The sequence below is a fragment of the Cyanistes caeruleus genome, chromosome Z (genome assembly GCF_971803275.1).
Source record: "Cyanistes caeruleus chromosome Z, bCyaCae1.hap1.1, whole genome shotgun sequence".
NCBI classification, from domain to species: Eukaryota; Metazoa; Chordata; class Aves; order Passeriformes; family Paridae; genus Cyanistes; species Cyanistes caeruleus.
Window position 1 is genome coordinate 73,259,956 of NC_141732.1, and position 24,311 is coordinate 73,284,266.

Sequence of the window (24,311 nt, forward strand, 5' to 3'; positions counted from 1 at the left end):
CTGACTGGCATTTGGTGAAAAATTAGCCTGCAGTGGCCAGCCATTTCTCTTCCCATGCACGAATATAGGCCAGAAAATAATTCTCTCAGGATGCCATCTGAAGCTCCATGGTACCAGCTCTTCAGAGAGGTCAGATCAGCTTCAGTAAATGAACACTGAAAAAAGTTGCATTTCCAACCAGTGAGGTCTCCATAGCAATTCCAAACCACGGGCATGCCTGTGACAGCTGAGAGTTGCTTGAAGCACAACCAAAAGAAATGTTCCATTTACAGATCCTAGGGTCAACACTCTGCAGTGGGAATTTCATCAGGAACTCTGATGGTGAGCAAGTAAAATAAAAAAATATTTCCAACCCTCTGTAGCAGTACTGTCTCTGCACTAGCCTCAGCAGAAATAGCATTCTTTTGGCTTGATGTGAAAATAAAATAGAAGCACACAGTGAAAACACATCTGTCAAATAAGATGTGTTTTAGGAAGGAGATTGAACAACAGAAACAAACCCTGACATAGTTTCAGTTATCAATTCCTGATTCTGAACTACTCCAGCTTCCAAATAGTTCAAACCTAAAATATTTGGTATATCTCAGTGTGGAAAGGTAAGAGAAAGAGCTCTTCTCAGCTGTAAATAAACCATAATCATCATCTTTTCAAAAGAAAGGAGAAAGAAAAAATTTAAAGCTAGAAAAAGGAGATGCTCTCTGCTGAGAGCCCCTTCCCAGCAAGGTGTCACTTCCTCCCAGAGAACACAGCTCCTGTGGCTGTCAAAGTGTAGTCCAGTACTACCACATTGGCCAACCTCATTAACCTCCAGAGCCAAGCCCTGGGACTGAACCATTGGCTCAAAAACATACATTGCTCAGGGACTTGCTTTGTAGGCCACCTCAGAGATAACAGGAGTGTGAGGACTTTGCTGACTAATTTAATATTACTTTGATTAAAGTGGGGTTTAGGTTAATGCCACATAGTTTTTTTCCCCAGCAGAACATGACAGGTTTGACATAGTTTTCAGAAGGTGACTCCTTTTAAGCTGGTGTTTACATTCAAAGATAGAGGCCTGAATTCACTGACCTGGGAGACATTTTCTAGTTCTATGTCCTGTGACACCTGAATTTTGGTGATATTAGCTACATTGCACTGAATGCATATCCATTCATATGTCTATGTACATGTTTATTTCTCTCTGCTTATTCCTCTCTGAGGATCTGGATCCTCACCAGTTATAATGCCAGTAATAAGCAATTAGAAATGTGTAATTTAAAACAGGCTAGAATTTTCCATTATTTACAATGCAATAGCACTTAATACATGGAAGATAATTGCCAAATCTATAAGAAACCATGGCTTTGCTCTTTAAAAAATAGAGAGTGCTATCAGGTAGAAAAATTCTTTCTTAGGTAGCAGAAGTAGAAAAGTTGTATTATTTTATTTTGCTCTTAACAATGGGAACATTACATCAGCTTTGTTTGATGCAAAGGTACTGAGATATTACTAAATCACTGAAAATGAAACAGCACAAGAAAAGAGCTGTCAGTCTGCTTTACCCACTTCCCATTTTGTTTCCATTGTGAAAGGGCTGCATTGTTTCAAAAGAAAAATGCCAGGCAGTCCAGAGAACAAAGGTTCCTAATTGCTCAGGATAACATTGTTACTTTTCTACTTTGTTCACTTTTCCTACAAAAAAGGGGGATTTTTTGAGGTCTAGTATCTAGACAAAGACTGAGCCTCACACTAGTGGGGTGATGGTGGAGAATAGGGAATCTTTGAGCTAAATATAAGAAAAAAAGCATCACTTTCTAGAATCATTTAATGCTGAATGAGGAATAGCAATCCAATGTCTCAACCTAACAGATAGTCCATGCTGCTTTTCATCACACTAAAAGGCCTGAAAACCTTTTTCTAAACCTTTTGGCTGATATTGACAAATGCTTATGCTTCATATCTTTCCAACACAGAAACAGATGTACAAGCTCTTTGCATTGCTGTACCTTTGCTTGCTAGTTTTGTAGCAAGTTTAAAAATTCTAAAGTTCAGTAAAAATATTGGTCCTTATTCACAGAATCACAGAATGGTTTGGGTTGGAAGGCTGGAACAAGACCACGTTGTTCCAGTCTCCTTGCCATGGACAGGGACACCTTCCACTAGACCAGGTTGCTCAGAGAAATTTTCTTATTGCCAAAGAAAACTAACAATTATGATTCTCAGCACTCAGCCTGTGGAAATAAAGAAGTAGGAACTTCTTTACATATCTAACCATATCCACGGAGTAGTTTATTGCCCTTTTAGAGCCATCTTCCTAGAGTGCCTAATGATTTTTTTTCAGTTCACAGCCCTACTGCTGCCAAGTGGTACATGTAAACCTACCCTTAAACACCCACACAGAATGCCTCCACTGCTGTATGTATGTACCTGCTCCTGGTCTGCAGGGAACAGGTGGCTAATAACACCCCTTCAGCATGCAGTCCTTTCCAATATCATCTGGGGTACAAGGGATCTGGGATTTTTGTGTCTCTGATGTGCAGTAACAGCTGTGACTTCCCATAGCATGCTGCGGCAAGACCATGAAAAACATTACACAGGACTTCATATTTGGCCAGGCTTTGTTACTGGAAGCCTAAATGGCAGTGGGAAAAGCTCAGAAATTTTTTCTCTCTCGCTCTCTGAGTGCGTGTGTGTGTGTGTGTGTGTGTGTGTGTGTGTGTGTGTGTGCGTGCACACGTGTGTGTGTGTGTGTGTGTGTGTGTGTGCGTGCACACGTGTGTGTGTGTGTGTGTGTGCGCGCGTGTGTGTGTGTGTCTCTGTTAACCTGTTAGAAGAGCTATAAATATCTACTAGATGAAAAGCTTTGGATAGACAGGCAGTAAATATAAAATTCATGTCTTCTCTGAAATATTACATTTGCACAAACTCTCTGTTTATAGAAGCAGTGGTCTTGCTCTTGGCATATTCCACATTCATCTGTAGTCCCATCAGGTTCCCTTGACTTCTCGGATTTTACTGGAAGATGCAATAAAAAGGAGCCATGGCTGGGGGACAATCCATGCAAGGCATGTACCAAAGTCCAAAGAACACTGGCATGTGACTGTATCAGCCAGCCTGTCAGGTGACAGCCACAGTCACGGCAGCAACACCCTTTGCCGAGGCTAGCAAGCCAAACACACACCCCTGCACCTCAACAGGCTCATACAGACCATGTTGAAATATGTGCTGCCACACTTCTTCTGCTAAGAACAAGATCAGAAGCACTTATACCTTGCAGTGCTTCAATCTGAACTCAGATTATGTTGTAGACACAGCTAGTTAGCTGGATGTAGCTGGATTTACCCTGACCTTTCACCCACCTGGTGGCCCTTTGGGACAGATGTCAGAGTGGCAGTAGTTTAAGAACATTACCTGCACATCACAGTCCTGAATTCGCTAGAGTACTTCAAGGTAAACTAGAAGTCAACTACAGGGTAGTGTGTCTTGAATCCTGCAGGCAGTCAGTTCACAGGCAGCTGCCCCCAGCCTTACTGTGCCAAACAGTCCTCTCTTTTAGGCTGATATACTTGTTTTACTTGTTTTTATGCACTGCTTGTCACTTGCTGTCCTGTGATTTTCTGTTTGGAACACAAAGAGTGTTGCATGCTGGTACATGAAGAGGACACCAGCTCTTCTCCAAAAAGAAGCCAATTATAATAGTGAAACTAAGGAGAAATAATTGTTTACAGCAAACTTTTGCTCACACATTTAGTATCTGCTGAGGACCAAGGATTCATGCAGTTGCTTTGCCTTTATGCATATTTCAAAATTAGTTTGAAGTACTTAATCAACTGAATCAATTGCATGTATAAAACAGCACCTTTCCCCATATGGGACTCTTCTTGCTGTGCCCAAGCTCCGTGCCATTCACACCCCAGTCACAGGAAATGAACAGCACCCTTACCTGCCACACTGGCTCTGTGTGCTTTCCTGACATGGCACTACTCTTGTAGCTGGGCTGGGAGCCTGCCTTCCTCAGGTTGTAGATGGCCACGTTGCCGTCGTAGAAGCCCACTGCCAGGAGGTGGGGGTGGTCACTGTGGAAGTCCAGGCACATGACACCACTCTCACTGCTGAAGGAGTACTCTGGGAAGGAGGGGTTCTTCAGGGTGTAGAGCAGGAGCATGCCATGACCCTGCTTCATGAAGTCATCTAAATTAGGAAATGTCAGATCAGTTTCCCGAATCCTCAGCTACTGAAATGTAGAAACAGATAGGTCCCACCTATGCCTGAAACTCACCTGAATGCAAAGTTACCACAGGACCAAATAGTAATATCAGTGTGCCTATGCCTGAACACCCTTTCCACCCCCAGGACATAGGCACTATGTACTCATGCAGAAAAACTACTGTTTTGGTGTGCTTTTTTTTCCAAGGAGAGAGAGCCTTGGAGCAGAAGTGTGAAGGAAAGAAATAATTTTGTGGACACTTCTTTCCTTGGGCTAAGATTACACTTCCGTGGGCTAGGACTCCACTACACTGCAGACATATAGGCTGAACAAGGATAGCACCATTTCAATTTCTGTATTGACAACATTTGATATTCCAGTCCCCACTACTTTTTCAAAGAAAAACATTTATTAACATATCTGTAAAGCATTGTATCAATTTCCATTACTCATAACTGGACAATAAAAAAGTCACTATAGCTTTATTTTCTATGCATGCCCAACATCTCCCTGCTTGGCACAGAAGCTCTTTTTTTTGCCAAGACTTTCCAATCTTTTTTCTATTTACTTTCACCTTTTCTTTGTGCTGCCTGAAATTAGCTCTCCCTTTTCTCAGTAGGACCATCTTTCTTTTGTGTTTTTTCTTATCATACCCTGACTGTCTCTGCAATTCTTAGAGCATTTCGATCATGTAAGAAAACAATTTCCAAATTCTCTGAAAGGGATAGAAAAGCTGTTGATGTAGATAAGCTCTCCAGAAACAAAGAAGGAACTTTGCTAATCTATGAAAACAATGCTGCCTCGAAGAGCATCCTAGCCATCCAGTGCTTTTTATTACTGCCAATGCCCTCAGGCACACAGTATATGGGAAATAAATTTACTGCTTTCTGTGCTTCAAGTACTCACTATACATTCTATTTCCAGAACAGTTCTCTCCTTTTAAAAGTGTTTCCTACCTTTCTTAACATTTTCTTCAACCTGCAGGATCAGGTCTTGGCAAATGTGTTCTCCAGTGATAACATTAACTTTAGAGAGCTCTCCTTAGCAGTAAACTGATTCCAAGTCAGCATGCAGGTTACAGACATTGTGGACTCCATATTTAACAGGGCCACAATAAAAGCATTCAAACAACCAGTAAAGAAACACACATTAACAAAACTATTACTGTTTCTTTGTACTAGACTATCAAAATAGACTATTTTCACAGGTCTCTCTGTACTGGGGACAGATGAGGAAAATGGCTTCTTTATTTTGCAGAAAGGTGAGATTCCAAAACTGGCATTACTTTAAACATATCTGATTCCAAATAGTATTTCTAACTTTTTTTTTATTTTTTTTTTTTTTTTAATGAAGGGGAAGCTTATTCTTAGAATTCTTGCTGAGAAGGAAGTGAACTTACTTTCTTCATCAGAGATTTCCTAGTTCCTTTAATTCACAGAATTGTCTTTGTTCTTAGCCAAGTAATGCCACTGAACTGCTATTTAGCTGAGGTCCATGCATGATAAGGATGAATCTGTGATCTCCTCAGAGGGCTTGGGAGAGCTGTGGAAATGACCACCAGGAGTGACTCAGAAAAGAATGAAGCCAAATTTGTTGGATAGCCTTTGATTTCGACCTATTTCATGCTCATATTTCTCTTGGAGTGGGCTGACCAGTCAGGAGTATTCCCAAAAGGTCTGTAGCATACATTAATTTTCTATCTGTTAGCACTGTGCTGAGGAGCCTCAGAAAGCTGCCCCCATGCTCCTTGCACAGGCAGCAGAGGAGACACCTCTACAGGGGGTGATTCAGCCAGAGATCTAAATGGGGTTTTGGAGGTGGTTCTCTTCCCAGTATCTGACAGGAACAGTCCACCCATATTCCTCAGTTAGAGGTGGTAGAGCGATTTTATCAAGTGAAATCGCTCAGCAGCTTCACGAAGTCCACCTGGGGGTTAGTCTGGCAGGAGAAAAGCAAAGCCTTGGGAAGAAGCTCTGGCAGAGAAAAATGCAGGGACACCCAAATGCAGGTCAGTGTATGGCTGGCTGTGCACTCAGAGTCCAAGTTCCTGCTACCATCAGTACCAGCAGCACCTTTAAGGGGAGTTTTCTATGAATGCCAGTTTATTCTCCAGGCTCCACTGACTGCAGTGTCCACTAAGGAATGTTAAAACCACCTTAATCTAAGAGTTGAATCCTACTCATATTGTCTCCTTTATGTTATCAAATATCAGGAATGGGGGTTAAATCACAGATGTGTGAATATCACACGTAAGGCTGAATAATATGATCACTAAAGTACAGCCTATTCTTGATAAAAGGTAATGTGATGAGAATAACCCACAATTGACACTGAAGCATGACACATAAACCCCAGTAAAACTCTAACCTGCTGAGAACAGGCATATAAATCCATTTTAATGTAGGGTGAATTGTCACTAAGAGTACTAACCTTTGACATACCAACATATCCTTTAATGAATAATTTTTAAAAAGAGCTTATTTCATTAGTGATATTCAATGTTCCAGAATGGCAAGCACAGCACATACTCACAGCAGAACATCTGTGCTATAACTCTGAAGAGCAGCATTTTCAAGAAAAAGGCTTTTGGTTTTCAGCAAAAACAAGTTGAGTACTGCACTTTGCCCCAAAACACTGCGCAGCCAGGACATCCTGGGCAGAGCCAAGCAAAAGGTGCAGACCCAAGATCTGACCAACAGAACCCAAGTGGTTCAATGGTAAACCACTGCTGGAAATGGAAGCAGTGGCTTCAGACCTGAGACAGCTGCTCTGCACCTCATGGACGCACCAGTACGGACTGGAGGAACAGAGAATAACTGCCCCACGCAGATCCACAAAGTGCAAACTGGTGGGGGTTTTCTTTTCTGAGATAGAAGGGCTGGACATATTAGAGATATCAGACAGTTCTTCTGATAATCAGTGCCAGCAGGACTTGTTCCTCACAGGAATAAACAAGGCAGCACAGCAAGAAGAAGTGAACAGACTTTTGTTGCCATGAGGATCCCTCAATGTTCACCTGAGCAGAGGCTAAATTTTAGACCCTGACACATAACAAGTGCATGTAGGAAGACAAGGTTTTCTAAGGAAAGATGCAGATAGCGTGATTACTGCTCTCAACATGGAGAACTGAGCCTGTAAGCATCACATGCAAACAGAAATAGGTTTCAAAACTATGATCACTGTCTAAAATACTCCTCTGCATATGCCTTTAAAGGTGCAGAGATTCACCCAAATCCTTTTCAGAAAAATACTGTAGTGGTAGAAAAGTACCCCAGAATATCATTGTAATATCAAAAAATAATTTATGCAAAGTAATAATCTGAAAAGCATCTGAATCTTTCTTTAGTTCTGATGCTTACTAAGTGCATGTTTTAACAGATTTTTCATTTATATTACTCCTTAGCTGAATTTAAAATAATCAGCAAACGTACAGTATCAAAGTCTTTTGTTTGCTGGACAGATTTTAAAAAATATTATTTGTGTATTTTCCTCTTTATTCACAAACAAAGCCATGAGACATTCATGATTTTCTTCCATTTCGTCCAAAATGCTTAGTGGCAGACCCATTGCTGTTGCTCAAAGCAACAGCATCCTCAAGAAAGCACAATGCTTAGGGTAAATCCTGCAGCCACATAATAAATCTCAGAGTGGGGATTCTCCATGGACATGAGTTAAAGTCAGTATTTTCACTACACAAGGAGCCAGTGCTACAGTTTCTTGTGTGATAAACTGGCAAATTACTTTCTCTTTGGGGGATTTAAAACCCAAAACACTGCAGCCTTATATCTTAGATCCTGTGATCCTGTGATGGCTTTCTAAAAATCAAGTCTGCAAGCTGTCTCACTGATATGGCTTGGACCAAGATATCATCATGTTAAAAAGAACTACTGGTGCCTAAAATCTGTCCCTTGTACCCTAAGAGCCCATCTGGGAAAAAAAAAAAAAAAGCAAAATGAAGTACATTTGTGAACAGCTGATTTCTTCTGAGCATCACAGTTACACAAGCACTTCTACTCTCCCAGATACACTCATGCTTTGATGAGCTGGCTGGCTGGGACTCTATCCTTTAGGACTGGCTTTCTAAGAAGCCAAGGGAAGGGGATGGCTGTGCTCTACACTTGGTGAGGCACTCTTCTGGGGAGATCAGTTAGTTTCACAGAAAAAAATTGCTGGTAGCCAAAGATATATCTCAGCTATTTATTTGTCTTTCCAATATTTAAAGTGTAGAGGGCAAAAAAACAAACAAAGAAACAAACAAAGAAAAAAAACCAGCAAATTTTCCCTAGCAAACTGGAAACCTTCAAAACCTTGAGCACAATCTAAGAATATTCCTGTGCTTCCATCTGCATGGCATAGACATGATGACTGAGCACGTCACAGATTAGTGCATTTTCAGTACAATTTTATTTTCTCAATGAGCAAACTCTGTGCAGCAGGGCACTGAGCACAGGCTAATCTAACCCACTGTGAAACAAGTTGAATGACCTTGCACTGCTCTAGCAAGACTCTCCTGGCTTATTTTAAAAAGCTGTGTCAATTCCACACTTTGCTGCAGTCGCAGAATTGGTGTGCTGTAAGAAAGGAAACAGCTGGCACTTTGAGCATAACTGTATGCCAGTAGTTCCGAAAAATCAGGAAAGAACAAATCTTTCCAAGAGCTCAGAGAGTTTGGCCATGTGCTGAATGTGTTTTCAAAGCTCTTCAGGAATAACAATAATATCTCAAAGTTTTATAGCACTTGAGAGTGCTTTAAGCTTATATATGCAGCATTCCTTTTTATAGAATGAGAAAGGGCAGCAGAGGGGACTGCCAAGGACACTACAGCAAACTAGAACAGGGAACAGAGCTGGGATTTCAGAGGGTTCTGCTCAAGCAGACTGCATCCCAAGATCCCTGAGAAATTTAAACTAGGATCACTGGTGCTCATTCTGTTCCTATTCCCTTAAATATTCAAAGTACTCGGGTAAACCACACTTGTGTACAACACAATGCTGTGTTGATATATCCCACATCACTATGCATCAGGCTGTGAACCATATTGTGGGCAATGAAAAGATGAATACTGAACTTTCAAAACAGTCCTTTCCCAGAAAAGAAAATGTTTTGGGAACTCATTACTCTGTAACTCAAGGCCAGAAAGCCTGGCCTCCTCTTTTTCACAGATCCAAAAATGTTACTGGCATATCCTGTTTTGAGCCTGATAACTTGGTTTTGGCAAGTATATGCATACTTCATATGAAGATCTCAAAAAACAGAGAAGCCACTGTTTCATTCTGCAGTTTGTTTTGACATTTGATCGCTTTGAGTGATTAAAAAGCTGCACCTAATTCCTTACTTGACTTACCTGGCTTGCCACTGCTAATTCTTATTATGCCTACCTTGACTGGATTAAGGACTTCTTTTATATCTGCTGCTTCTCTTCATTAAGATACCTTAAAAACTGAACACTGGTCACATTTCACCACGCTTTTCATAGCCATCACAGCCTGAACTCAAAAAATCCCATTTATTTTCAACAGCAATGCACAGAGAGGGCTGCTTAGCAAAAAGCCAGGAACCAACATTAACTTTGCCACATCCAGTGAAAGGCATTGCCTCCACAGCTGCAAAAAGAAAGCCACTTCTCAGCAGACATAGAGAAGAGAAGAATATTAAGAAACTTTTTAGAGATTAGTGGAGGATATCACATGGCTAGGATTTGTGCAAGGGCCAGATATAATTCATTTAGAGTCCAAATTCCAACTGGATGTTTTTCTCTCTCCACATCTGGGGCATGCTCTCCAGCTCTTGAATCAACTTGGGGCTCTTTCTGAACTACCTACAGTTTTTCGGCATGCTTTGAAAAATGTTGTCTCTGGAATCAAACATAATATTCCAGTATTAGTCTGACTACTGTTTAAATACTATCTCTACTTCTATTCAGGCTTTTCTATTTGCACACTGAATCATGTTCAGCCTCCATGCCAAGATACCACACTGGGGGCTCAAATTTCTTACTTGTACACAAAAGTGGGGCTTTCTTTGTTTTTTATTTTAAAGAGTTGCTGCCTTCCAAAATACAACACTTCTTTTTGTCTAGAGAGGTATAATACTATATTTGACTGCACTAAAATGCATTTGCTTTGAATAATTCTGGTTTACCACATTAATCACTCTCTACGACAGCTCTGTTCCCAGCATGATTTACAACTTCACCTGCCTTTTCATCAGTCACACATTTCATCTGCTGTGAGTTTATATTCCCATCCACAGGACCAATGAAAACAATACCAAGATCCAGGTCTACTACAGCACCCCCTCTGAGACACTGCCTCAGATGATAATTCCTTGGGCATTTATTTTCTGACATTAGTCAATAGAAGTTGAACACCCCTGTTGAGACCACCTGCACTGGTCTGAACTCTGTGGCAGAACTCTTATCACAAGGAAGTATGTACCCTCCAATTAGCAGTGCTGGTACTTCAAGATCTGCAAATGCTGAGCAAGTCCACCAGTGCAGAGGAGGCAAATGATAGATCATTTTGGCTTATGCTGATTTAGATGCTTGAATGTCAAATTTAACATTCTGCTTGACACCTTTCACCAGCTGCTTGACTAATCCCTGTTATTCCTGATCCAGTTAACATTTTTAGCTGGGGCTCTTAGGAACTTGCAGTTTGGGTAAGAGATGTACAAAACCAGAATTTCAAAGTCTTCTGGATATTTTAGAGGAGACAAAATTGACAGATGATGAAGCAAGTTGTAATTTATACATGTCCTAAGGCATTGTCGCAGTCCCAACATGTGCTGTGGGCCCTACACATGTCAGAGGCAAGACACACCTCAGAAGCAGAGATGGATAGATAGAGATAGCCTTTCTTACTCTAAAATACAGTTTGTCAGAGCAATACAAGAGAAACCACAGTCGACCAGGCCAACAAAAATGAGAATTTAGGAACCACGAGAACCAGGCACTCTCACAGGGCCTGTGAGAGCAGAGGCTCAAAAGCAAACAAAAACAGGGGAGAAAGGGGTGAAAAGATGTAGCACTTTCCTGAAAAGAGCAGGAAGATCTGGCTTTCATCTAAGCCCTATCCTGGGAGCGAGGTGAGCAGGTGATCAGTGCAAAAAAAGAAGGAATATATGACTTGGCTGAGTTTGCTATGCTCTATATAAAACCAGAGTTTTCTCATTCTGCCTCAAGACAGGCTTTTTCATCATGGGTCTAGCACACACGAAAATTCTTCCTTAGATTTTCTTCTTTAAATAAGATGGTCATAAGGACATGATTTTACAGTGTAAATAATAATGGTGCAGCTGCCTGTATGTTATGAAAGCTAACATCAGGTTGAGGGAGGGGATTCTGCCCTTCTGCTCTGCTGTCATAAGACGCCACCAGGAGTTCTGCATCCAGCTCTGGTGTCTTCAGCACATCATACACAACCTGTTGGAGCAAGTCCAGAGGGGGCCACCAAGATGACCAAAATGATGGATCACCTCTCCTATGAGGAAAGGCTGAGACAGCTCTTGTCTCTGCAGACCACTGTGGAGCTGGGAAGTCGGACAGGTGCTAATCCTCTCGTTATACACTGGGCAGCATTTGGCACAATTACCTGAACTTTTGCTCCTGTCTTTCTTGTTTTCATTGATATAAGCCCCAATTTTGATAGTATTTCACTGTTTAATATCTGAGTCTCTGTTTCCTCTATCCTTGTTCTACGAAACTGGCACATCTGAGAACATTTGCAACCAACTAAATATTTAAGACTGCCATCAAGTGGCCAAGTGAGGGGCTTCCAGGTATCATGTAACAATTAGAAATCCCCAGGCTCATGCCACAAATAGACATCTACAAATGTACTGCCTCTGGATAATCACACCAGCCTGCAAACCAGACAGGCTGCCAGCATTTTAGTATTCCTGACCAGAACAGCTCTAAGGGAGACGCACACACTGCAGGAGATGCTTATGTATTCCATAATTAAGAGACAGGAAAGTTAGTGTTTTATGGCTGTGCTGTGGTCTCTTGGAAGCAGATAGATGATGCCTGATGAGATGGACATGTACAGCTCAGGCCATTGAGGAGACAATGAGAAATGATATAGCAGCTCTGAGAACATTTTTGAAGACATTTGGCAGAAGACCCAGATTTGATAGAGAAGCAAGGAAGAAACAGAGTCATACATATGGGCATGCAGTCAATTTTGCACTAGCATGCACCATGAAAATTAAGAGTAGCCATTACATATCCAACACCTGCCCCTAACCCATTTGCAGCAGTGGTTAACATCAAATGTTTAGGAAAGTGTACAAAAACAGGACAAAAAACAATGATATTTCTTCTAGAGGCTTGCCTAGGCCCCTACTAATTTGTAGTTAAGCGTCTCCCAGGTCCCTAATGGACCTCTTCCCATTTTTCTGTGCAGTCAGCTATTGAACACTAAATTTGGACAGTATTTTTCAGCATTCCTCTTTGTGTAAGGCTGGGATATAAACCAGACAGTCACTTCTTTGACAGAAACCATGGGGAGGTTTTGCTTGCTTTTATTTTTAGTACATGAAATATTATGTATCTTAAGCAGGTATGTTAAGTATCTAATTGGGGGCTAGCATAAATGGATTTTAAGAACTACTTAAAGTAAATTTCAGAGAAAAAAATAGTTAAAAAGGGAAAAAAAAAAAAGAAAAAAAGAAAACAGAAATGCCTAAATATTTGTTAGTCTCAAACAGAATCACAGAATGGCCTGAATTGGAAAGGATCTTAAAGATCATCTTATTCCAGCTCTTCTGACATGGGCAAGGACACCTACCACTACACCAGGCTGCTCCAAGCCCCATCCATCCTCACCTAGAACACTTCCAAGGACAGAGAATCCACAGCTTCTCTGGGCAACATGTGCCAGTGCCTCACCACCCTCACAGGGAAGAATTTCTTCACAATATTTAATCTACACCTACCCTCTTTCAGTTTGAAGTCATCCAACCTTGTCCTATCATTACATGTTCTTGTAAATAGTCCTTGTAGGCTCCGTACAAATACTGGAAGGCCACAAAAACCTCTGAAGCCATCTGCTTTCCAGGCTGAACAATCCAAATTCTCTCAGCCTTTTCTCATAGAAGAGATGTTCCATCCTTCTGATCATCTTGGTGGCCTCCTCTGGGCTCACTCCAGCAGGTCCCTGTCCCTCCTGTGCAGGGACCCCAGCTCTGGATGCTCCAGCTGGGTCTCAGCAGAGCAGAGCACAGGGGCAGAATCCCCTCCCTCCCCTGCTGCCCACGGGGCTCTGGATGCAGCCCAGGACACGTCTGGCTGTCTGGGCTGTGAGTGCCATGGCCAGGGCATGTCCAGCCTCTCACCCATAGTACCCCCAGGTCCTTCTGGGCAGGGCTGCTCTGGGTCTGTTCATGCCCAGCCTGTGCTGATACCGGGGGCTGCTCTCACCCAGCTGCAGCACCAGCACTTGGCCTTGAACTTTATGATGTTCCCATGGACCCACTCCCTGAGCTTGTCCAGTCCCTCTGGATAGCATCCCATCCTTCAGGTGTGTCAAAGCACCAATCAGCTTGGTGTTATCATCAAACTTGCTGGGAGTGCACTTGATCCCCATGCCACTGATCTTGATCCCTATGCCATTAATGATCGTATCAAAGAACACTGGTCCCAGTATGGATCCATGAAGGACTCCACTTATCACTGATGTCCACTGTGACTCTGAGACCAGTACTCTGTGGTTATCCAGCCAATGCCTCACCACCCAACAGTTCATCCATCAAATCCGTCTCCCTCTAATTTAGACAGAAGGATGTTGTGGGGGACCGTGTCAAAGGCTGTACAAAAGTCCAGACAAATGACATTTGAGATCCTTTCCTTGTCTACTCCTGCAGACACTGCATCACAGAAAGCCTCTGGCTTGTCAGGCAGGACTTACCCTTGGTGAAGCCATGCTGGTTGCCTCAATTCACCTCCCTGTTCTCCACGTGCCTTAGCAGAGTTTCTAGGAGGAAACCAGATCTCATGATCTCCCCAGGCAAAGAGGGGATGCTGACAGTCAGTAGTTCTTGGAGTTCTTCTTTCTACTGTTTCTCAAGATAGGTACAATGGCTTCCCTTTTCCAGTCACCTGGGACTTCATGTGACTGCCATGACTTTTCAAATATTGTGGATAATGGCTTGGCAACCATATCAACTTGTTGAGTCCCAAAGACTTCTGTACATTCAGGTTCCTCATGTGGTCAGGAGCCTGACCGTTTCTTATAGTGGGGGGACTTTGCTCACCCAGTCCTCATCCTGCTCTTACTTGAGAGGTGTAGGAAGAGAGGTTGCCAGTGAAGACCAAGGCAAAAAAGTTGCTGACCACCTCAGTGTTTTCCTCATTTGTTGTTACCCGTTTTCCATATTTTTTTTATTGGGAGTGTTGCACCTCATTTGACCTCCCTTTTCTGGTTAATATATCTATAGAAGCTTTTTTGTGTCCCTTGCCATATTCAGTTCCAGCTTCTCCCTGGCCTTCCTCACCCCCAAATTACCTGAATAACATCAGTTTGCACTGTATATTGCAACAAAGCAATAGTTTTCAATCCTTTGACCAAGTAACAAGGTCAGGGGGAAAAAGATAGCTATGGCAAAGGGACAGAAAGTCCTTCAGAGTGAAGGACAAAAGAGTAACAAGCTGATACTAGGGAATGGAAGTGGTCCAAAAGTTTCACATAAAGCATCAAGTATCTGTGTAAAACATGAGGCAAATTTTGGCTTACACTTAGATATGATGGATAAAGAATGAAAAAGAAAGAAAGAAATCACAGAATCACAGGATAGCTGAGGTTTGAAGGTACCTCTGGAGAACATCTAGTCCAATTCTGCCTTCTTAAAGCAGTGTCAGTCAGAGCAGAGTGTCCAGGACTGTATTGTCAGATTTTTAAAATCAGTCTCTAGAGTGTGGAAATACTGCTCTTCTGCTCAACCACACCCACAGCTAAGAAGTTCTATCTTACATTTTAAGGGACTTTCATCTCTCAGTTCGCATCAATTACTTTTGCCTTTCATTTGATACCACTCAGAAGAGTCCATCTCTGGTTTTGTCATTCCCCTCCACCAGGTATTTATCCACATAAGAAACTTCCATCTTTCTCTAGTGACAGTCAAGTTTTTAGACCTGCAACTCTGAGAAGCCAACCACTACCTAAACCAGATCTGGCTCTGGCCAACACATGGATCTGCTGTGGGAGTTAAAGGGGAATTTATGTCCCCATTATCTCCCATCTCCACCAGCCAGGCTGCTGTTGGACAGTCAGTCTTCTCTCCAGCATCTCTGCATCAGAGGAAGAAGCCTGTGACTGCACAGCATCTACAAAGCATGTTCTACTCCATAAAATTCCACTCCTGGCCAGTGGGAACCAAGGTATCAGCATCTTGAGAATCTACTGTACTGGCTTCTCTTTCGAGGACTCACCAAACAATACAAGAACCAATACAATTGTCCCTCTATGAAGATCTTTTATACAGTAGTGGAAACCACTTCATCATACACCATTTGATAGGAGAAGCTGGAGAATGCCAGTGAATCCTAGCCAGCTCTCTCATACCTGGAGGAATTTGGTAAGAATAACTCAGGACTGAAAGACTTTACAATAGCTCTTGGAGCAATATCTGCTGCCTTTCTTTTATTGTAGGTGAGCCTTTTCCCAAGAGCAGCCACTTGCTAAGCTTAATCAATGATTTAAATCCAGCATGATAATGTTAAAAAATTATGTATACATAGATTGTACAGTCATAGAAGCAGAGTGAACCTCAAATTCTTCACTCAGCAAAGTTGTATTCTGCTTGTCTCGTAGCCAGAAAAACAGAAGTGTAAGGATCAAACAACTCAAATCTACTTACATGATTCACTACTTTGATCCCTCACTGATACAGTTAAGCATCCCTGAAGACTTTTCCTCCCTACCTTCTCTAGCTGACTTCATTTTACAATACCCTAAAAAATAATCAATTTTGTCATCTCCCACATATGCTACAGCAAAGTGATACCCATGAGAACACACCATGCAAAATAATTTTTAAAAAAACCCACACAAAATGAGTAGTTTTTCACTCTGTTCTGATGTTAAAAAGTTTACAAAAAATGCAAATTTGATCTGCACTTATTTTTCAATGGTCAGAATTTTCAAAGTATTCCTGATAGATTCTTAAGCTGAAGTGGCCTATCGTATGAATCAGTGGAGGCTAACAACCAGATATTTCTGGTTATATTCTATGGTTTGGCAGCCTAGTAGGTATTACCAAGCATGAAGAGAAGAAATGAAAAAGTATGAGTGAGTTCCCTAAGCAGGGATGAACAGAGGAAAATTTTACATTGTAGAAAATGTGGTTCTGCTTTGCAGCAAGAAACCAAAGGTAAGCTAAGAAGAGTCTGGATATCTTACAAGTTTAAACTAATGAAAACATTAAATTAGATAGATTTCCTTCAGGTTTTTACTAATGCATTCTGCTGAAAAATGATCCACACTCATCTCCAGGACAAAAGACAGAAAAGTCTTTGGAGAAAAAGTCTTTAATGGGGCCTTTTACATTTCTTTTGTATCATTCTGCCCTAGGAATAATGACAAGCCATCTAACTTCAGGAGCATACAAAGTAACTTACATATTGCTAGAATTAATGATGGAATGTGTTCAATGCAGATTTGTAAATTCTAAGACTAAAGAAGATAGTTCTGATGAATAAATCCTTTATTTGTTCCTATGCTTAATCACTTCAACCATTAAAAATTCATTTCCAGCTTTCTGAGATCTCTGAATTCTACTTCCAGTTGCTAGATTATGTCCTAGATGAAAAAGTAAGATGAAAGAGTTCTTTTCTATAAGATATCTCCTTCCTTTCCCTTTAAGTAATTAATGGACAGTAATCAAATCACTACTTAATCTTCTCTTTAACAAGCCAGGTTGAATTGTTTAAGAATTTAACTGTAAGGCAGAGATTTCAAACACAAGTCACAATGTGGTTCATCTCTGAACCATTTGCAATTTTAAAATCCATCTTGAAGACTGAACTATTAATAGCAGCATACAGCATTCCAGGGAAGATTTCACCAGCATCATACACAGAGATAGCACCTCTTCCCCCTGCTACTCTCAAGTAAGTGAATGCATAGGGCATTCCATGTCAGACCCCCTTACACACATTTCTGCAACCACTTTTCCAGGTTTAGCTGGAAGTTTTCTTTCTCAGAACGTACACCAAGACAGGATATTATTTTCAAGTCCAGTTTCATGATTGACACAAACCAACCTAACCATGAGCGGCTGCTAAAAATGCTAATCTCTTTCTTTCCGCCACTTTTGATTCCCTTTTCTGTGTTCTCAACCCAGTGCTCTGTGATTGTTGACCTGGATGAAAAAAATAATAATTTTAAATGACACTGCCATCTTTGGGTACTGATAGCAACATTACATTTATGTAACACTCAATCCATATAACTAGCAATTCCTAAAATAAATCTAAGGAAGACTTGGTCTTTAAAGCTGCCTGGTGACCCAGCTGTCTGATTGAATGCTAGCCAGCAAAGACAGATGAGCTGGAAAGCTTCCTGCTCTTCACATGGGACTGTTGGGAAAAGTTAGGGTCTCTCCAGAAAAGAATCAAGGTGGAATGGCACAAGTCTGGAGAAGCAGCAATCAGGGTTGAAAAACCTGTTTGAAAAAAATGCCTTTAAAGCCACTTCCCTTCTATGGGGATTGCTGGAATAGAGCCTGCTGTTTCTAGGGCTGCTCTACAGGATGTGAGATGAATGCTAATCTGGGTATTTGCTGTTTTCTGTGAGCCCCTTGACTTAGCTTTTTCATCATTAAGAAGTAAAGCAGCATTGCATGACCATCTGGAAAGACAGACTCTTAAGGCAGAAAGGAACCTCAGATATGACAGCAATGAAGACCATGTAAGTAACTAAAACAGGCAGGCAGAGATCCTGCCCACTCTGCAATCCCAGGCCACCGTGAAAGAGCTGTCACATACATTGCCTCCTAAGTCACTCTAAACAACAAATAGATAACTGCAGCTCCTGGATGGAAGAGAAAGGCAATTAGAAATTAGCTCTGCTGGGAGAAGTGCAATAGAGGTTACCCAACACGTAAGTATTTCTACCTTAACCCCTTCTGCAAAGTATGTTTGATCTAGAGGAGGGCTGGAACTTCTCATTGGGTTCCTTTATCTTTTAACAGCGCGATGCCATAGCTAGAGCAGAAAGGGCTTCAAATTAACAGTAGAAAGCTGACCCCTGGTGTTGGGAACAAGGATACTGATAGAAGACAGCAAGGAAGGGAGGCTGCTGTGCTCCTGACGGCTGCCTCAGTCTGTGTAGTTCTCCAATAAGATTCATTCACTAGCATTCCTTCAGACGAATGAATAGAACGAGCTGATGAATGAAAGCAACAGGCTACAGTGCTTGGCAGGAGAGTTGCTGTTTTCATTTCTATGCTTTCATATCAGTTCCTCCTCCACAAAGCATCTAATCAACCAATGCTGTACAGCAGAAAATTAATGGTTTCCTTTAGGGAGTTGCCTGATGATGCCAGAGCATACAATGACATTGTTTGTAAATATTTGATTAGAAAAAGCAAGTAAAAATGGTATGAGCACATGGAAGAATTATGCTGTGCCGCTATCCAATGGGACATTTATAGTACAGAGGTGATGCCAGCCACCATTAATACATGGTGCTACACCAAACACCCCATGAATGACTCTGCCCATACAATATAAGGATTCGGACAGATCCAATCTGTAGACAGCTGACAGCAGCCACCACAGTTTTCAGAGGATACACTGGGTACTTTCTTCTGTTCTATCTCCGCGCAGCACACAAAAGGAAGTGAGCTGAAGCACCTTCAGAGACTTTAGGTAAACCCTCAGCCCTAATTTTTCCAGTCAAAACATGAGCTAGTTCTTAGGGTCAGAAATAACACTCCTTTCTTGATACTCAGTGTCTTTTGAAAATTTCCCAAGAGGTAGCAAAATACTCGATGGGTCATTAGCCCATCCACGCTTCTCTGGATGGTTTAATATAACAGACCCCTATTTTGAAGAGGTGCTCCCTCCCAGGATGCTCTGTCCTAAGAGACGGACATCAGTAGGGCTGTGATGAGCTTCAAGCTGCTGTGCATGCACATCCACACAAGGAATTAAAATAACTCTGCAGCACAGCCACAGGGAAGGAGGCTCTTCTCCAGGAAGAAGAGCCTACCTGGCTGAAGTGGGAAATCTCTCATCTAATTCCCAGTCCAAGGTCTGTCCCTGTACTTATGAATTTCAGCTTTGGATCTACAACAAGCCCTCTAGCAAAGTGTGCCAAGTGCACTTGTGCAGGTTTTTGCTCCACCAGGTGAGTCTGAGAATGTTGAGACAAGCTGCTTAAGAGGAGATGAGGCCCTACCCTTTTGAGCTTTAAGACAGTGATTTTAAAAGTGTCACACATTTGTCAGAAGCCATCAGGCAGAATTAAGTCTCTCCTGATATAACTAGAGGCCCACTTCAGCCTGATTTTATATAATTCTTCAAATTCACACTTATTGTATGAAACTGACATTGAAATAGCCAAAGACTAAAATCAAACCAACATGCTTATAAAAAGTTCTTTTCAACAAACAAGGAAAAATTTTATCTTGTAATACAGAAAGCAGACACTATCAAATACCTTTCCAGTGAACAGAAATTAGATATAATGTCATAGCCAGACACTCTAGTAAACCTAGGCATGAAATCCAAATACAGTCTGGCAGTATTTTATGGACATTGCCCGAATGACCTCTCCTACTCAACACAGAAAATACCAGTAAGAAGTGGTATTACCCTCATCAGTCCAACTGACACAAAAAGCTTTCACTGCCCAGTTATCTCAGACATGTGGTTTTCAGAATTCCTGACCTGCAGCTGTTTGCTGAAACTTCTTTCCACAGCTGAATTTTTTTCCACTTCATCTGGAAGCCACATTTTGCCCTTTCTCTTAACTAATCCTGCAGTTATGTAAATATATGTGCTAAGTAAAAGACAAAATGCATGATTAATCATGCAAATACCACCCAGTGCATCTTGGAGAAAAGCTGATGATTCAAGAAATCATAGCATTCAAATCGGGAAAACAATAAGCTTGTTAAAATGTGAATCAGCTGCTGCTCAACATAGAACATGGTCCCAACTGACTGTCATTTGCAAATTAATTGAGATTTTCTTTCGGTGGCACCCACCTTGAAAGTCCAGTTGAATGAATTTATACACTGCATCACAACTCAAGAAATAGAATTATAGTCTTAATATTCAGGCTGGGACTTCGTGCTGTCAACTGTAATACCATATGCAAGAAACGATAAGAATTTGTTTTGAAGAAGAAAAGGAAATTGCAATTTTCAGAGCATGCTGTGAAGCCTGGAAGGATTAGAGGCTGTCAGAGATCCTGCAGTACAAGAGGTGTTTAGGAAGAGGCTAAACTCTAATGTCTTTAAAATATGGAAGATCCCATGGGGCTTGAGGTTCGGGTGGAAATCCTGAAAACTCGTTTGCAAATCTGAAAATGTACTTCAAACTTGCCTTTGCAAAACTTAATTAATTTTTCTCATTTCTTTGGGAATACATATTTGGAAAATTACATTAAAATCCATAAATAATTCAGCCACAAGAGCAATTTAATCTCATTACAAACAAACTGAGGTGCTTTAAAGGAAGCAAATGAAAAGCAAGGAGCAACAAAGTAGCAAAGGTGGACCAGACCCATGATTTACTGGGGATTTCCTACTGTATTCTAGGGATCAAAGTGGAGGTGTGAGCTAGTCCCATGATACAAGATACATGAAATGCAAAAGTTGCAAGTCATCAGATTTGCAAAGGCCACAGCCCACTGGGATTTTACTAAGGTCACAGAACTCCAATTTTTGGGAATCACTGCCTCTGCTTTCATGAAGTGATACTGCTTAGAGGGTCATGCAAGTAGAGAGGCAAAAGCTGCAAGAGGGCTTCCAGTTTCCTGAAATCTGGAGTACTGCAATAGCAGGAAGTTTTCTTTTCAAGTCTCAGCTTTATTATTTAAACAAAATTTTGCTTCTGCTTTGTTTCACACCAAAGCACCACTAGCCTTCATGGCAATAAAAGAAGGCTTTAAAACAAACAGATTCCACCCTGAAATTATAGAGGGCAAATAAAAAGAAATAAAGTCTTTCAATTAATCACTAATCTCATAATGCCTTGTCATCTCTGAATGATGAGATGGCAACACCATGCCACTCAGGGGAAAAATTCCTAGCTATCAAATAAAATTTACCTACTCCCTGAGAGATGAACTCCCAATGCTTATAACCTTTTCCACTTGTAGTTCTTCCAGTTTCCTCACTTTCATATGTCAAATACTCTGCTGAAGACATCACAAATCCTTATGTCATTAGCAAAACAATTTAAAATATATTATTTTTATCATAGACAAGAAGGTGAGTATTCCATCACATCCTGTGTCATTAATTTCTAGCCCACAGACTGCTTTGAAAGCATCTACAAAAATAAACAAACACTAGTTAACATAGTTGTTAAGTTACTACATACAAATATAGAGATCTTTTGCCCCTAGTGGTTTGTAACAAAAACTAGTTTCATACATGGTCTTGCTTTTAAGGATGTGCAGTTTAGCAAGGGACTGATCAAGGCATATAGAGAAGATGTACCAAGGGTATTTTGCATGCTTTATTATATGCATTCTTATTGATGATTTTTTTGCACTACAACATGACTCTGGGGTGTTACTGACAAGTCTTGTTGAAGTCGAGGTAGACAATATCCACTGCTCTTCCCTCATCTATCCAGGCAGCTTTTTCATCACAGAAGGCAATCAGGTTAATCAAGCATTATTTACCCTTTGTGAATCCATGCTGACCACTCATGACCACCTTCTTGTCCTCCATGTGGTAAGTGATGGCCTCCAAAATGAGGAGCTCCACCATCTTACCAGAGTCTGAGGTGAGGCTGACTGGCTGGTAGCTCCCTGGGTCCTGTTCCTCCTTGCCCTTTCTGAAAACTGGGGTGACATTTACTTTCTTCCAGTCCTCAGGCATCTTTCATGATTGCCACGACCTGTCAAAGATTATTGTGAGTAGCCTCTCTATGGTGTCCATCAGTTCCTTCAGTGCTTGTTGCATTCCATCAGGACCCAGGGACTTGTGCATGTCAAGATTGCCTAAGTGTTCTCTAACATGATCACAGGAAAGTCTTACTTCCAACATTCCTTTACAATGATCTTTTGGGTCACGGATCCCTGAGGGCTGTTCTAGTCAATGAAGACTAATGCAAGAGGGTGTTCAGTAACTCTGCCTTACCTGAATTCTCTCTTTCCAGCTTCCACCCTCCATTAAGTAACAGGCCCACACTATCCTTTGTTTCCTTTTTGTTATTGATGTATTTGAAAAGGATTTTCCAGTTGTTCTTTACATAGTTGGCTAGAATTAATTCCAGATTGGCCTTGGCCCTCCTTGTCTCATTTTTACTTTTTCTGTTAGATTTCTATATTCTGTCCAAGTGGCGCATTCCCACTTCCATCTCCTGTGTGTTTCCTGCTTATGCCTGAGTAATGACAGGAGTTCTTTAATGGTCCACATAGGGACTCTCATCTACTTTGCCTGCTTGCTCATCAGGATGCATTGCTCTTAAATCTGGGGAAAAGTGATCCTTGAGTATCAACCAACTCTCTCAGACTCATCTTCCCTGCAGGACCTATTTCCACATAATTCTTCCAAGAAGACTCCTGAAATTCCCCTCCTACTCCCAGGGAACCACTTGCCAAATTGCAACCACCATACAGGGATTTACCACTGAAGTACATCCTTAGCTTGAAAGACTTTGAATTCAACTGAACAATGCAGATCACACAGTCGTATCTAAGGCTGTAACCTTTTAAAAAATCATAACAGAATTCTGTACAAATTATTTATATGATTGAGTTTCTCAACAGCGATGCTTCACTACAGAGGCTGCACTCCCATAGTCATGACAGATTAACAATAGTTCTATCTTCTTAGCAAGGATTTAAAAACTTTTGAACTTTAATAGCTGATTAACCACAGGAAAGTATGCATTCACTGATAAATAAACCTTACAGAGCCAACAGTGTTTTTTATCTGTGTGGCTGATTTCACAACCACAGTTGCAGACAAACAGAGCAAATGGAAAAAGTGTCAGGGTCACTGGATCCAGAGCCTTTTCTTGGGAGGCAACCAGAACAAATCCGTAGCACACCAAACTCTCCCTTAAACCAATGTATGTGCCTGCACAAGCCCTGAACAGATCTTATGCCTCCTGGCATTCTTCAGCCCTGATTCACCTGAAGAGAACTATGGGGGCCAAACCAATTAATTAATTGAGTTTTCCTTTACATGGACTCTCTGGAATTCCTCTGAAGTCACATACAAATCTGAACTATTGTAAGGTAAATTTTTTTTTAAAAATAATTATTTTTTGTGAATCTACCCAAGTTGCCAAACCTCATCCTTGAAATTATAATGCAAAGAGTAAAATGAAGGCTGGATCTTTGGTCTTACTACTGTTATCTCTCAGATACAAGCCAAAACACTCAGATTAAGAAATCTGTTTTGTACCCCATATCAAGGTTTCAACTATGAAATATAAAGCAAACAGAAGGAAATCAAGCCTTTTAAAATACAAAGTGAAATGGAAAAATAGTTAAGTATCTGGCATGTAAATACATTACAGCTAAGTAATGTTGGCTTGTGTTTTATATAGATTTTGCTTTGCTATTTGTTGACCTAAGCACTGGATTATCAGGAAGACAGATCATGTGTCAGGATTGGTTGCAGGAATCACTTACTACTCCCTAAGAGACAGGAAGCTGATACCCAAGCACAATAATGTGGCCAGCAGTACAGTGGGCAGCCAGGGCTCATCCCACTGCTCTTGAGAAGATACAGTGGTGAAAATGGCCAGTATAGCCTCAGGGCCTGACCAATTTTTTGCTACTTAGACTAGAGTGTGAGAAGTAGAGTTCATTCCAGAACTTTTGCTATGGAAAAGTCAAGCTGTGGTGAAAATGTAACCTTAGTATTTGGAGGGAACGCAAAATTAAAAAGCAAATAGTGTTTATGTGATAGAACACAGGCATAAGATTCG

At 41.2% G+C, this 24,311-nt stretch overlaps 1 protein-coding gene across 3 annotated transcripts in view; it reads right to left on the bottom strand.

Annotated features, from left to right (window-relative positions):
* Nucleotides 1-24,311, bottom strand: part of DNAI1 (dynein axonemal intermediate chain 1) — a 144,666-nt gene that overhangs the window by 71,016 nt on the left and 49,339 nt on the right. For all 3 annotated transcript variants that reach the window (XM_023944152.2, XM_023944150.2, XM_023944154.2), the window contains exon 13: nt 3,923-4,170. In XM_023944152.2, coding sequence (XP_023799920.1) covers nt 3,923-4,170 — 248 coding nt within the window. The remainder of the gene's footprint in view (nt 1-3,922; nt 4,171-24,311) is intronic.